At 39.0% G+C, this 13,243-nt stretch overlaps 1 protein-coding gene across 5 annotated transcripts in view; it reads right to left on the bottom strand.

The window, feature by feature from the left end:
* The window catches only part of PLEKHA5 (pleckstrin homology domain containing A5), a 157,280-nt gene that overhangs the window by 35,444 nt on the left and 108,593 nt on the right, over positions 1 to 13,243 (bottom strand). For 4 of the 5 annotated variants that reach the window (XM_019515612.1, XM_019515610.1, XM_019515614.1 and 1 more), the window contains 4 exons: positions 5,711 to 5,773; positions 2,385 to 2,465; positions 2,101 to 2,250; positions 414 to 515 (listed from right to left, as the gene is read on the bottom strand). In XM_019515612.1, coding sequence (XP_019371157.1) covers positions 414 to 515; positions 2,101 to 2,250; positions 2,385 to 2,465; positions 5,711 to 5,773 — 396 coding nt within the window. Of the gene's footprint in view, positions 1 to 413; positions 516 to 2,100; positions 2,251 to 2,384; positions 2,466 to 5,710; positions 5,774 to 11,371; positions 11,400 to 13,243 lie in introns of all 5 variants that reach the window. The other variant, XM_019515613.1, reaches the window with a different exon arrangement.

The raw sequence follows: 13,243 nt of genomic DNA, 5'->3' as shown, positions 1-13,243 counted from the left end.
GCGGAATCTCCATCCTCTGAGGTTTTTAAAACCTGGCTCGACAAAGCCCTGGCTGGAATGATCTAGTCAGGGACGGTCCAGCTTTGAGCAGGATTTGGATTAGATGACCTCCTGAGGTCTCTTCCAACCCTAATTTTCTATGATTCATTTAACTTCAAGTAAGGCCTGAAAAAAATTCCCATCTTATGACTTCTTTAAGGATGTCCTCAGCAAATATAAGAATTCCAAAGAAAAACAGAACAAAATCTTTTGTATCTATTGAATTGTTGGAAGGGAACATAAACCCATAGCTCCCACCTTCCCTTTGTAAGTCATCTTTAACGAAAATCACATAGAGGAAATAAAGAGGTTGTTTATTTTAGCCTTTCATATGAAACTGATTTAAAAGCACTTCAAATTAAGACGAGCCTCACCTGAACTTCCCCCAGTCGGTCAAGCTGCTCCTTCATGTGGTTCCTTGTAATTGTTACATCATACTCTAATTTGTCATACTCTCTCCAAGCTCTTTCCAGCTCCTTAATTTAGAAGGGAAATAGTATTAAAGATACTAAACATGTGTTCTCATCCAAGTTAAGAAACCAGACCTTTCAAAAACAAAAACTTTACAACTGTTTTGACTAGTCCAGCAGTATCAAAGTCCAGAAGATAATGAATACTCATTCTGAATAAATTAGAAAACATGTTTTTTTTCCTGTTTGAAAAGGTTTTCGCTTCCAACTGGCACTTAATAAAGCTCAAACAAATTGATTTGTCCTCTGTGGACAACAAGATAAGGAACAGAGAAACCTATCAGTCCTCAAGAGGTTTTTCAGACCCTGTCTTAATCATACTCTCTCATAAAATTAAAGTAGACCAGAGTTTTGATTGTAAGATGCAGCAACACATTAAACATTGCCCATTTTGTCATACAGAATGCAATGGTGTATTTTTTATATTCAAAGAACCAAAGCTGGGTGACTCTTCCTGAAAACATTAAACAAATCAATGTTCCTTGTTTTGGGGTCTCCAGGTATTTTGTGGCTACTGCACAAAAAGCAACTGAACATTTTGCCAACTCCAAAAAGTCAGGGAATGAAGTTTTCCATTTTCTACTGCCATTCAGTATGTCTTTTGTCCCATATCTTCAGCTTTTTGCTCTGGTGAAAAGCAAAGTTACCTGTCCACACCTGAGCATCTCCTGACAAAAAGTCATACAAGAGGGGGGATGAAGGGCTGATGCATATGCCTCAAACCAGGAGTTTGGATTTTCTATACCTTATTCTTTCCATAAAAAAATAAAACGTGGGAAGTTACCTTTTGGGTCCCTGAGACTAACAAATTAACAATAAGTTTACTTTTGTGAATCTCTAAATGCTAGATGGATAGAAACCTCTGGCCCTCAAATTCTACCCTGCCTCCCCACTGCCTTCTCTGGTTTGCTCAATCTTTAGCAATTTTTAGCAACAACAACAAAAAAAGACCTAATTAACAGCAGGGGCGGGGGCTGGGAGCAAAAGCTGGAAGAGGGAGAAGAAATACAGAGACCCTGGTGGCAGCAGCAACAGGAATGATGCGGGGAATGATGCCTGGACCTGGAGCCCACACAACACGAGTTAACCCCTTGAGGTGTAGATACAGCTCATGGGCTGCCTGTTGCACAGCCCTGATCTAGGAATCAGGCTGGCAAACTTAGGCAGCAACAGAGTAGTGTAGTACCAACAGATCTTTTAACTTAAAGAAACAGAACTGCCTGTGAATGGAGAGGCTCTCTGGCTGTGTCTATTCTATGTTAATATGTACCAATATGATATCATCACTGAAAAATATAAATTAAATGCAGTATCTGAGAAAAATCGGTGTCATTCTACAGTTTCCTTTGCAATCAATTCTTAACCTCAAAAAATGAAAGCTACTATGTATTTGCCCCTTCTAAAAAAGTAAGAAAGAAACAACCCTCTGCCAACTGTATTAAAAGACCATCTATTCCAGCTACCCCACAGGAAGCTGGAGGTAAATGGTGAACTATTTAAGGATGCAGACAGTCCAATTAAAAAAGTATCAACACAAAGAGCAATCAGTTAGCATGTCACTGAGCTTTACTGGCTAAAATGTATTACTTACTGCAGTAGCTCGAGATACTTCTCGGCATGTACTAAGCAGTCCATTCTGCAAGTCATCTCTCTGTAAAACAACGTTCTGTATGGAGGCTGGATTATCTGCATTCATTTCTATCTCTTGACTGGCTGATAGCAAAGCTTGCTCAAGCGTGTACTATTATAATAAAAAGAATTATTTTTAATGTTCTGCATCATTGAGTTGATTTTCTTTTTACTTCAGTTATCAGTGTTCTGATAATAAGCATGTAAAATAATAGCCACATTAGGTAATAAATATAATTGTCCTACTTTCTCCTTGTGTAGCTGCTGAAGTTTCTCTTCCAGCGCTTGTACAACTTTATCTTGTTCACATAATCGGCTAAGCTTAGCCTAGGTCATAAAAGAAGAAGGTTGCAAATAGAACCACTATTATTTTTTCATATAATCTATGATCAAAAATACATCTTCCAAAATGACTTGATACAAACTATGTGAAGTACTGTTATTACTATATCTTTAATTGTAATGTGTCATGACCCAGAGCATTGAATTTTTTAAGTACCCTAAGAACCTCTGAAAGGCTCTTTGTAATACAAAGTAATACAGTATAACCTCATAAATCTGGTTTTCAAAATTCCGGACTTCTCAAAAATCTGGCCCTGTTTAAAAATACACTGCATCAGGGAGTAGTGGTGGCCAGTCCCGGAGCAGTGGCCGCACGCAGAGCAGCAGCACAGGGTGGTAGATGGCGGTGGCAGCCGCTGCGTGCAAGCTTCCCCCTCTGCATCCAAAGGGGGCGGGGGGAAGAGCAGCAGGTGGCTGTGGAGTGGAGGGAGGGGTGGCGGGGGAGAAAAAATGGCAGCTGTTCCCAGAGCAGCAGCCAGATGCTGTTTCAAAAATCCAGAATTTTCAAATTTCCGGCAGGTGCTAGGTCCCAAGGATGTGGGATTTATGAGGTTATACTGTACTATAATTTCAAACAGCATGGATGAAAATGCAGAAACCAGTTATTGCACAACTAAATCTTTTAGATCTGCCAGCAAGTTTTACTACAGTCAATCATGCTCTTTTTAACCCACCTGCAGACTTGGTTGGGGTAGACACTATTTACCAGATCCATTCTTTCCTGTCCTGTATTTCAGAAGGTAGTTTTGAGCAGTTGCACTTCCTTAACAATGCCAAATGTGCTAGTGTGGGAGCCGTGCAGGTTTCTATTCTGACCCTGATTCTATTAAATCCATATTTGGGACTACTCTTACAATAGACAGATTATCTGACTTGCAAGGCAGGCAATGACTAGAATATATGCAGACTCCTGAACTTCTGCTGCTGGTGTGCTCTGGAAGATAGCAGCTTCTCTTAAGTTTGGATGTGTTTTCCATTTTAAGTCTAATATTAGCTCTTTAAATATATATGATAGCCTTATCAATAATAAGAAGCTCCCATTATACAGACACAAGGATTCTAGCAGAGGCACAAAAAGTCTCTAGTCAGTTATGATGTCTATGCTTGTCCACATATATAGGTACATATGATTCTCACACTTCCTGGAATGAAATTTGATAAATTTTAGGATCAAATACAATCTTTTGTACACGTAACCAACTGAGAAACCTTTATCTTATGAAACACCCAACCTTGCCCCCAGTGAGATATATTTTTGTTTGCAAATGAAATGCCAGTCGATTTTTTGTAAAATCTGTGTAAACATGTAGCGTAATAACTTTTTGACTTTTAAGGTAAAAAACCAGGACCATTGGCAAAGGTATTTGAAGATTCACGATGCTTGGGAAAGGTTCTGGAAGACTGGAAGGGGCCAATGTGGTGTCAAGCTTTAGGATGGGGAGAAGAGAGGATCTGGGAAACTATAGGCTGGTCAGTTTAACCTTGATACTGGATAAAATTTGGGGAAAATTTATCAAGAAGTCCATTTGCAAGAGACTGGCAGAAGGCATGATTCTGAAGGATAATCAACATGCCTTCGTTGCAGGCTGGTTGTGTCTGACCAACCTTATGACCAACCTCCTTTTATGATCAAATAACAAACTACTTGGATGTCGGAGATACGGCTGATGTCATACACTTGGATTTTAAAAAGACTTTCAATATGGTCTCCCAAGGGACCGACCTTTTCGGCAGTGTGCTGTAAATTAAGCCCCATGACCTCCCTGAGTACCACTTTGATCCTCCTCCCTTGCCTGATCTGCTGATCTGACATAGGCTGCCCTGGCCATTTGTAGCATGCATGCTGCAGGTTGGTTACCACCCTTGTTTTAGCCAGTCTTTCTTGTTAGACAATGACATATACAGAATTTTTCTTTATGATTTAGAATCTAGGGAATATGGCATCCACAAAACTAGAGGCACTGGACAGAGACGCTGCTAAGCATAGGACAGCTGGAGTGTGAAGTGCTGAGAGATGCTGCTGGTGCCCACCCTAGTCATGCTACTGTACAAAACCTTCTACAAGGAGTGTACACATGGTTGAATTGGCCAGGACATATTCATACTATATTTAGCTACTAACTTTCTGTTCACTGAATAGAGAACTTTACATTTGTGTCAGGCCACTCTTGCACTTTTCTTTTCAACAAAAACAAGAAAAAAATCCTGTGCAAATGCACTAAGTTCTGGCTTTTAACTGTACAAATGTCAGAAAATAGTGAAGTTAATGTGCCTGCAACAATACGAATTTTCCTAACTTATACATCCGTTTGCTCAAGGAAATGATTTTTAAGACATAAGTAGCAGTAACTGAATACACTTCTAAAATATAAATACTCCTTACATCTTGAAGTTTAGATAATAAACTGTAGAATGTAAAACACTACCACGTTTACATTGCAGGGGTTTTTTTTGCTTTTAAAGCAACACACTAATGTTGCACTAACAGCTATTTTAGCATTTAATTTCTAAGATTTAGTTTTGTTTCCCTTTAACAAAGGGGTAAAGAAAAGAAAGAAATCCGGAACCACTTGGCTTAATGGAGTGCAGAGTTGTTAAACTCCATGCAACATTTCTTTTTCTTGTGGAACTGTTAAGTCCCTTAAACCTACGCTGAGGTGTACTAAGCATGTGTGACTAGACAATTCTTTTTCAGGCACACCTATAAGATTCTTTCTAGCTTGTGTGCGCCATATGCAAATCAAGAATTGATAACTTTTTACGGGAAAAACCAGTCATTTTAAAACCTAGCAAACTCATTACTGTCTACCTGAAATTTCAATTTTAAAACTTCAGCCATTTTTCCTTTAACCCTGTTAAAGTGCAAGTACATACATGACACATCTACAAAGAGTAGTAGCAGTACTATTCCAACCCCTATATATTGAAATATAACTATGGACTTTTTCTTGCTTAAACATCCAAAAGCGATTCACTTTTGAACAGATTCAATACATGGAAAATTTCAGGCCGAGACACATTGGTTACAAAACATTAAATCTTGACCATCTTTGGAAACCAGAGAATTTTCCTTCCCTTCTATTTTCACCACTTAATACTAATGGATCCCTACATTATTTTCATACCCAAATGTTACATTCTGGGTAGAAACTAAAGTCAAAACACTAACATAATTAAGCAAAAACAACACCAAGATGGCTCTGAGGAAGAGCAAAAATACAAATACTTACATCGATATCCAGCTCTTCAGATCTATATTTGTATAGTGTCCCCCTACACTCTTCTTGTGTCAACTATAAAGAAGAATAATATAGCCATAAAACAACTTCATTGGACTGAAGAAAACGAAAATGCTGTTCAGCTCAAACTTTAATACAATAGAATCAACTTTAACTTGAAAGCCAAACACATGATGCATGACTGCACAGTTTTAGCCACTACGCAACATTTAACTCTTAAGTTACGTAAGGTACTTAATGGAATGTCGCATATACATTTTCAGGAGAAAATTATATCAGATAACTAATCCAGGTAGTAAAGCTTTCTAATCAAAACAAACTGTGAACTTGTGTGAAGTTTTTTAAACATTCATACTTCTTCAGAAAGATAAGCCCTGGATTCTGACAGTCACTGTAATCAGGCATGAGCTGTGAAGTTGTCAAAATTATACCTAATTAAAGCTTCATGTGCCATTATATATGACTGTGTACTTTTTCATAAGTGCAGTCTAAATACTGCCATGTATTCTGCTCTGATATTCCAGTGGGACTGGAGCAGTCTCAGGTTTGTACCAAAGCATCTAAGAACAGATTTTGATTTCTAGCACATATGGTATGTGTATCAAAAAAACTGCTTCTGAATTATGGGTAGACTTCATCACCCAACACATACTTTTTCCTCTGCTCTTCTAAACAGTGTTCACAGCACTTCAACAATGGCTCTAAAGGGGTACCCTCCTACTTCTTGTACTGAGACAGGCAAACTTATTGCTTACAAAAGGCTGCGACTGTCATTCCAGTCAGCAATGCAAGGGATCTTCAGGGCAGTCTGAGAAGGAATGGTCAGCATACTAACTTCTTGCCATTTTTATAATCTAGATTGACCACCAGCAAGAAATTCTTTGAACTATTTAAAGGGGAAAATATAACACAATGCATTTATATACCCATTTTAGAATACTAATTTTCCATTACATTAGCTACTGTGTAACTGTGCCAAACATCTTATCTACTATTTTAGTTAATACTAAAAAAAAGTGTATTTTTCTATTTCCAACATATTTTTTTTCTCCCAATACATACGTTATTTGATTTGTGGCATGTATAGGTCTTAATTGTGCAGGAAAGAAACCGTTAAAGTCTAATTTGACTTTAAAGGACATTTATGACTGCAAAGCTCAGGGGAGGGGTAAACCAAACAAGCATTTTGAACATACAATAAATCTTCAAAAGACTTAAGTGTTTCATTTCAAGACATACCTCATGCAAATGCATCTGGTGACAATTTAAAAGTACGGATAGTGCATTAAGACCACGCAATAAGTTTCTTTGAAATGAACATTTAATGAAAATGAGCACCAGAATACAAAAGCCACAGCACCACAATAAATATTTTATTTTTTTTAAATAAAGTTAACCCTTAACACTTCAGAAACCATATTTTTTAAAAAATCCCCCCTATAGATTTCATCTTTCTGACAAAAAAAACCTGAAGAATGGAAATATTTTAAAAGGACAGTGCTCATAAACATGGTCAATAGAAATCTGGCCAAATCCTCTCAAATTACAGATAAAAATCTTACCTGCAGATTATTTCCATGAAATGCAACAGGGATGTTTGTCTACCTTTAAAACCCCAAATTTATATTTCCCAACCACTTAGGAATTATACATAATGTAATTTTTTTTTAAAGCTTAAAAGTTCACTATTTGTATTGGCAGCAGCTCAATCTTAATTATAGTTCGGCCTAGAATAGGTTTACGGGGCAACTTCCCCCTTCCAAAATACTACTATACAGTAAGTTTTTGGAAAAATCGAAATGCATTTTTAAGGAGATGTACTTCAAAACTGTTAATATGTCTTATTCAAACTCTTCTAAATTTTAAAAACGACACTGAAAGTGTTCTACTCCTTTATGGTCTTTTGTTAGTGTTACACTACATAATGTGTTATTGCAACAGGCAGCCAATCATTTTACCTCCACACAAAAAAATATTGCAACATTTACATTTACTTCATATTTAAAGAATCTAGTATTAAACTAAGCCCTTCATTCATCACTGACAATGCAGCACTTATTCAAGGGTTCAACAAATCTGCAAGTCAGTTTTGGACAGCATTGGAAAATAGTCTCTTAAGAGCTATATTGGGTTAGACCAAAGTTGGCACTAATCCACTATCACATCTTCAGCAGTGACAACGGTTGATGCTTTAAAGGGAGAGTACGTGCATGGGGTATACCTAATGATCCATCCTGGCATATCCTCTCCGACATCCAATACCACTCGTATAGGGATGTCAAAGTATACATCCCTACTGCTCTCTTTAGCAGCAGTTAATGGACTTATCCATGAATTCATCTCATCCCTTTTTTAACCTGGCTATACTATCTGCCTCTACAACCTCCTGTGGCAACAAATTCTATAAGTTAACTATGCACTGTGTAAAAAAATTATGGTCTCTTCTTAGTTTTAAACCTGTCTCCTGATAATTTCAGTTTGTGTATGCTAGTTCTGGGATCTGGTGAATAACAGTTCTCTTTTTAGAGTATAGACAGACATTCATTTGTAGTGCTACAAAGTGTCTCTGCACTTCAAAAATGTAGTGTTTTGGGAGCACAGAGGTGTTCAAGCCCTTTTGCTGGAGAGTGACAAAGTTCTCTCTCAGGCCAGCAATCCAGCCCATAGCAAAAGAGGATGGGTACTTTTTCGTCTGCAAGCACTCCTTTTGAAGGGCTGTATGTTTATTTTTGGTAGCACCACAAATGCGTATTTAGCACTACAAATGTAATGCCTGTCCACAGTCTTAGCCTTTTTCTGGTATGGCAGCTGCTCCGTACTCCTGATAATTTTGATGGCCCTTCTGTTTCTCTTTAAATTCTACTACATCCTTGTTGAGATATGCAGACCAGAACTGCAAACAGTATTTAAACTGTGGGGGCACCATGGACTTACAGAATGGCACGAGTACACTTTCCATTTTGTTTTCATCATCATCTAAATGATGGATGCCCTTCTCAACAGTGCCCAACATTTAACTGGCTTTTTCAGTCACCACTGAACACTTAGCTGATATTTTTGGAATGATGCAAAATGAGCTGTAACACCTAGTTCACAGCCCAGCATTATGTAATATTGTTGAGGGTGTTTACCCACCTCACTCCCATGTACCTTACCTTTCACTTGTCAATGGTGAACTTTATCTGCCACTTTTTTTGTCCACTTATTTAGCTTTGTGAGATCTTTCTGCAGCTCCTCACCATCACTGTGAGAGGCAAACTGAGATTTCTTTGTGCACTCCCTTTTCCAGGTCATTGATAAAAATGTTAAACAAAACTGGGACCAGCCCAATGCCTGACTTTCATGCCACTGACCTTCCTTCATCCTGAAAAGTGACCATTTAGGTCCACCCTTTCCTTCCATTCTTTGAACCACCTCTCAACCCATGAAATAACCTCTCTCCCAATGTCTGGTCAAAAGCCTTTGGAAAATCCAAATAAATTATGTCAACTAGATCCCCTTTGTCCACATGCTTGTTAACATACTGAAAAAACTCCAGCAGATAGGCGAGGAAGAATTTTCCCTTAAAAAACAAAAAAAAATCTGACTTTTCCCCAGTGCCTATCATAGTTGTCCATGTCACTGATGCTTTTATTCTTTATTATACATTCCAGCAACTTACCAGGGATACAAGCAACTCACTGATCTGTAGGACCACCTCTGGAATCCTTTTTTGAGATGGGTCTTAGGATGGCAACCTACCAGTCCTCCTGCACAGAGGCCATTTGTAATGAAAGGCTGCCTGCAATTGCCAATAGTGCTGCAATATCCCATTTCAATTCTTTCAGGGCTTGCAGGTAAAAGCCATTTGGTCCTGGTAATTTATTAGTGTTAACTTTATCAATTTTGACCCAGTGTGGGGATTTCTCCAACCTACCCTTCAGTAAAAACCAATGCAAAAAGTTTATTTAGCTTCTCTGCTTTGGCCTTATCATCTCCGAGTGCACCTTTTATACTTAGGAATGGATCAAGGAAGTGAACAGTTAACCAATTGTTTAACTGATCAGCTCAGTGATAACCAGTTCTAGCTTACTGGTTATGGTTTAGCCTGGGACATGGCACAGTTTAGGAAGGGAGGGAGGGAAGGGAAGTCCTGTGGTGCTGCAGCAGGAACCAGAAGGTGGCAGGGTGGGCAGGAGGAAGGGAGAGAGAGAGGAACAAGAGGGGTAACTAATACTTAATAGCTACACTCTATGGACGGAGAGAGAGTGGGAGGGGAGGAGAAAGGGGGAGAGAGAAGGGAGGATGGAGGAAGAGAGGGGTTGCCTGCTCCCCCCCCCTTGCAGCATGCCAGCAGCTGCAGTAGGCTGGTAAAGCCCCTCACTGGCTGCTTCCCTCCTCTCCCCTCCCTCCTTCGCTGCTACAGCTGGTCCCAGGAAGCTGTGCACTGGAGCTTCCTGAGCTCTGGCAGGCAGCACAGCCCAGGAAGCCCTAGATGGCAGCAGCCAGCATGGGGCTGCAGCCACTGGTATGAGGCTTCCTCTGGCCAGCTGCAGGAGCACAGGAGGGAGGGGGGAGTGGAGAGGAAGGTAGTACAGCCCTGCCAGGCAGGCAGCTCGCTCCTCCCCTGCTGCAGCTGGTACTGGGAAACCGTGAATCAGTGGCTAAAGTCCCTTGTTGGCTGTTGCCCTCTGGGACTTCCTGGGCTGTGTTGCCTGCCAGGCAGGACTGCTTTGACACCCTCCCCCCACTGCTTAGGGCTGGTGAGTGCAGCCCCTCTTCCATGGCAGGGTGGAGCAGGGCAGGCACTGGGGCTCAACATCCCCCCCTCCGCCCAAGGGCTCAGCACAACATGCCCCTGGCCTTCCCGAGTTTGCAGAGCCCAGTGCTGCTGTGTCTGTCCCCATCCCTGCACCCAACCATTTAATCGTTTAACAGGTAAACATATATTTATTTAATCGATATTTACATCCCTAGAATTGAGCAGACTGAACAGTGCAGCAAAACCCTCTGCCCGCTCCAAAGAATAGGGATCCTAATCAGGGGAATGGGCTAAGAGGGCATTACCCGACTGGTTCCAGAGGGGGTAATGACTGGTCCAGCAGTGGGACAATGCCTATCTACCTTTCTCCTAACTGGGCAGTCCTTGGCCTAGGTAAGTGCACGGAGCATTGCCTTGCTTCTTCACCCCTGTCCCAGACCAGACTGGGGGAGGGGAGCTTACAAGTATTCACTCTTGAGAAACTCTCTCACAGATCTTGCAGGCCGACACTTGGAAGATCTCTCTCAAGGAAGGGACATGTTTGCCCTGGCAGAAATTGAGTGAATGCTTGTACACTTGTCATTTCTACCAGGAAAACAGCTATTCTCCCAGGGGAAAAGTAATACCTGTACATGGCCAAAGCTGCCTATGCATATTCAGTGGTTTCTTCAGTTGTAATTGAGCTGCAACAAGACTACATCCTTAGTAGTAGCGACAGTATGCTATGATTCAGCTTCATTAAGCACCAGGTAGGTAATTTAAAACTGTATTTTACATAATAAAACAGATGCAGCATTTCAAAAGAAGGAAAAAAAAGTCAGCTGCAGCCCAAATAAGAATATAAATATTTATCAACAGCAAGTTCAAAATCTAAGAGCCCAAAATCGCATTTAATTTGTGAGACTGGCGACCACTAGCAAACTGAGGTCCTTCTGCCTTCTGGAAAAGCAGAATACAAAGATCTGTTTTGAAACATGCTTCCAAATGTATCAAGAACAAACATGTCCTGTCATAAGGCAGTCGTGTCATCTCATTTTACCCAGATTGTATTCCTTCCCCTTTGGTGTCCACAATGTTCAATAAACTACTGTAAATCATTAATATTCAAATCCTTTGTGTTACTTAAAATAAGTAATATGCAACTTAGTATTAGGAGCTGTTCCAAATATTATGGCTTTTAAAAAAAAAGTTCTATTCCACCAAGAGGATCCCTGTTAGGTAACATAGCATTTCTTACTTAACATGCAGAAAAGGCCAATTGGTCTAGAGATAGGCACAAGTTGTTAGACTAAAACTAAGCATTCCCCAGGTTTTTGGTTTTCTGAGTAAGCATTGATAGTATTGGTTAAATACATTGAGCCTGATTATTCCTAGCACAGCAAACAGCAGAGAATGGGAAGCTGCAGAGTAGATGAATTTAAATCACCAATTTTAATTTAAAATCAACAAGAAAGACATCTTTATTTAAAAATCAATTTTAATTCCATCTTGCAGTTATAGTTTTCAATTATTTTCTTATTGTGCAGTTTTTCACTGGCTGATAACCACCGAGATGTTGATTTGCAACTATATATAGCTTTTACATTAATTTTGGTACTTTTTTTTGCTAACAGGGAGGATACAACAGAAATCTAGGTAACTATACACACATTTACTCTGATGCCTTTTATTCAGATCCTTGGTGTATACATTCTACTGCTAGAAATTGGTGAATGATACTTATTTAGTAATTTTTTATTTAACTCATGAGGTATGTTGAGTTACCTTTAAAGAAAACCTGAAATTCATTAAAATACACAAAAATCAGTATTACTTCTTTTTTTCTAATTAAATAAAGCAATGTTAAATATGCTGGAGGGATTAGAACTGTTTATCAAAATACGTTTTATATTTGAAACTGATTCATTAAAGAAACCTTGGTCTGTACCTAGTCAATTAAATTAATTGTTACTGTTGACCAAGTCCTTTAGCAGTTGGTAATTAGATTATAGCACCTCAAACACAGCTTTAAATTAAAGACTGGAGAAGGAAAACAAGATTTTCTGCTTTTTCAGTTCCCAATACATCTATGCACCTGCATAAAAATTGAAGCCATCAGAAGCTAATATATCAATTGAACAAACTGGTTTTGCCAGTGACTTCCCCCAGTTAAGTGGGACTTTAAAAAAAATTGTTTGAAGAGTAGTTTTAAATTTAAACTATTCTAATTAATTATCATCACTTCCGGTCCTACTCTAGCTTGCCATAATTCCAAAATTTCATTATAAATAAAATTATTAAAAAAGAAACAATACATGCAATTTAAAATAAATCCCGTTTAAACAAACAACCCCTCCAACCCCCACCTTTTTTAAAAATCATTGATATTTGTCTACCCTGGCAAGCTGGTTAGTATTTTATTTCTTCCATCTGAATTTTCTAAAGGAAACGTAGAATGGCTCACTGTGAAAAAAGTGACAGTCCCTTCTTTATGCAGTACACACTTTCCTTGGTACTAGCCTGCCAACATCTCAAACAGAGATCTGGAGGGACCATATCTCTAGTGACAAAAGTGCATTCAATGTTCATGACCCTTCACATTCATAGCTTTGCAGACAAGGATGTCAAAAGAAAGACATTAATTCAATTTCAATTGTGAAACAGTATTTTTCATATCCGAAAATGGTTTTAAAAACTGAAATGGATTATTTTTAGCCAGCTATACAACATTCTGAAAATTCTGATAATGTCTGTTGAAAGATTCACAGCAGTGGGGGGCAGCCTTTTTTTTTTTTTTTTTTAAA

This window comes from Gavialis gangeticus, unplaced genomic scaffold, assembly GCF_001723915.1.
Source record: "Gavialis gangeticus isolate Ggan-Ray unplaced genomic scaffold, GavGan_comp1, whole genome shotgun sequence".
Taxonomy (NCBI): domain Eukaryota; kingdom Metazoa; phylum Chordata; order Crocodylia; family Gavialidae; genus Gavialis; species Gavialis gangeticus.
This window is presented reverse-complemented; position numbering and strand designations above follow the sequence as displayed.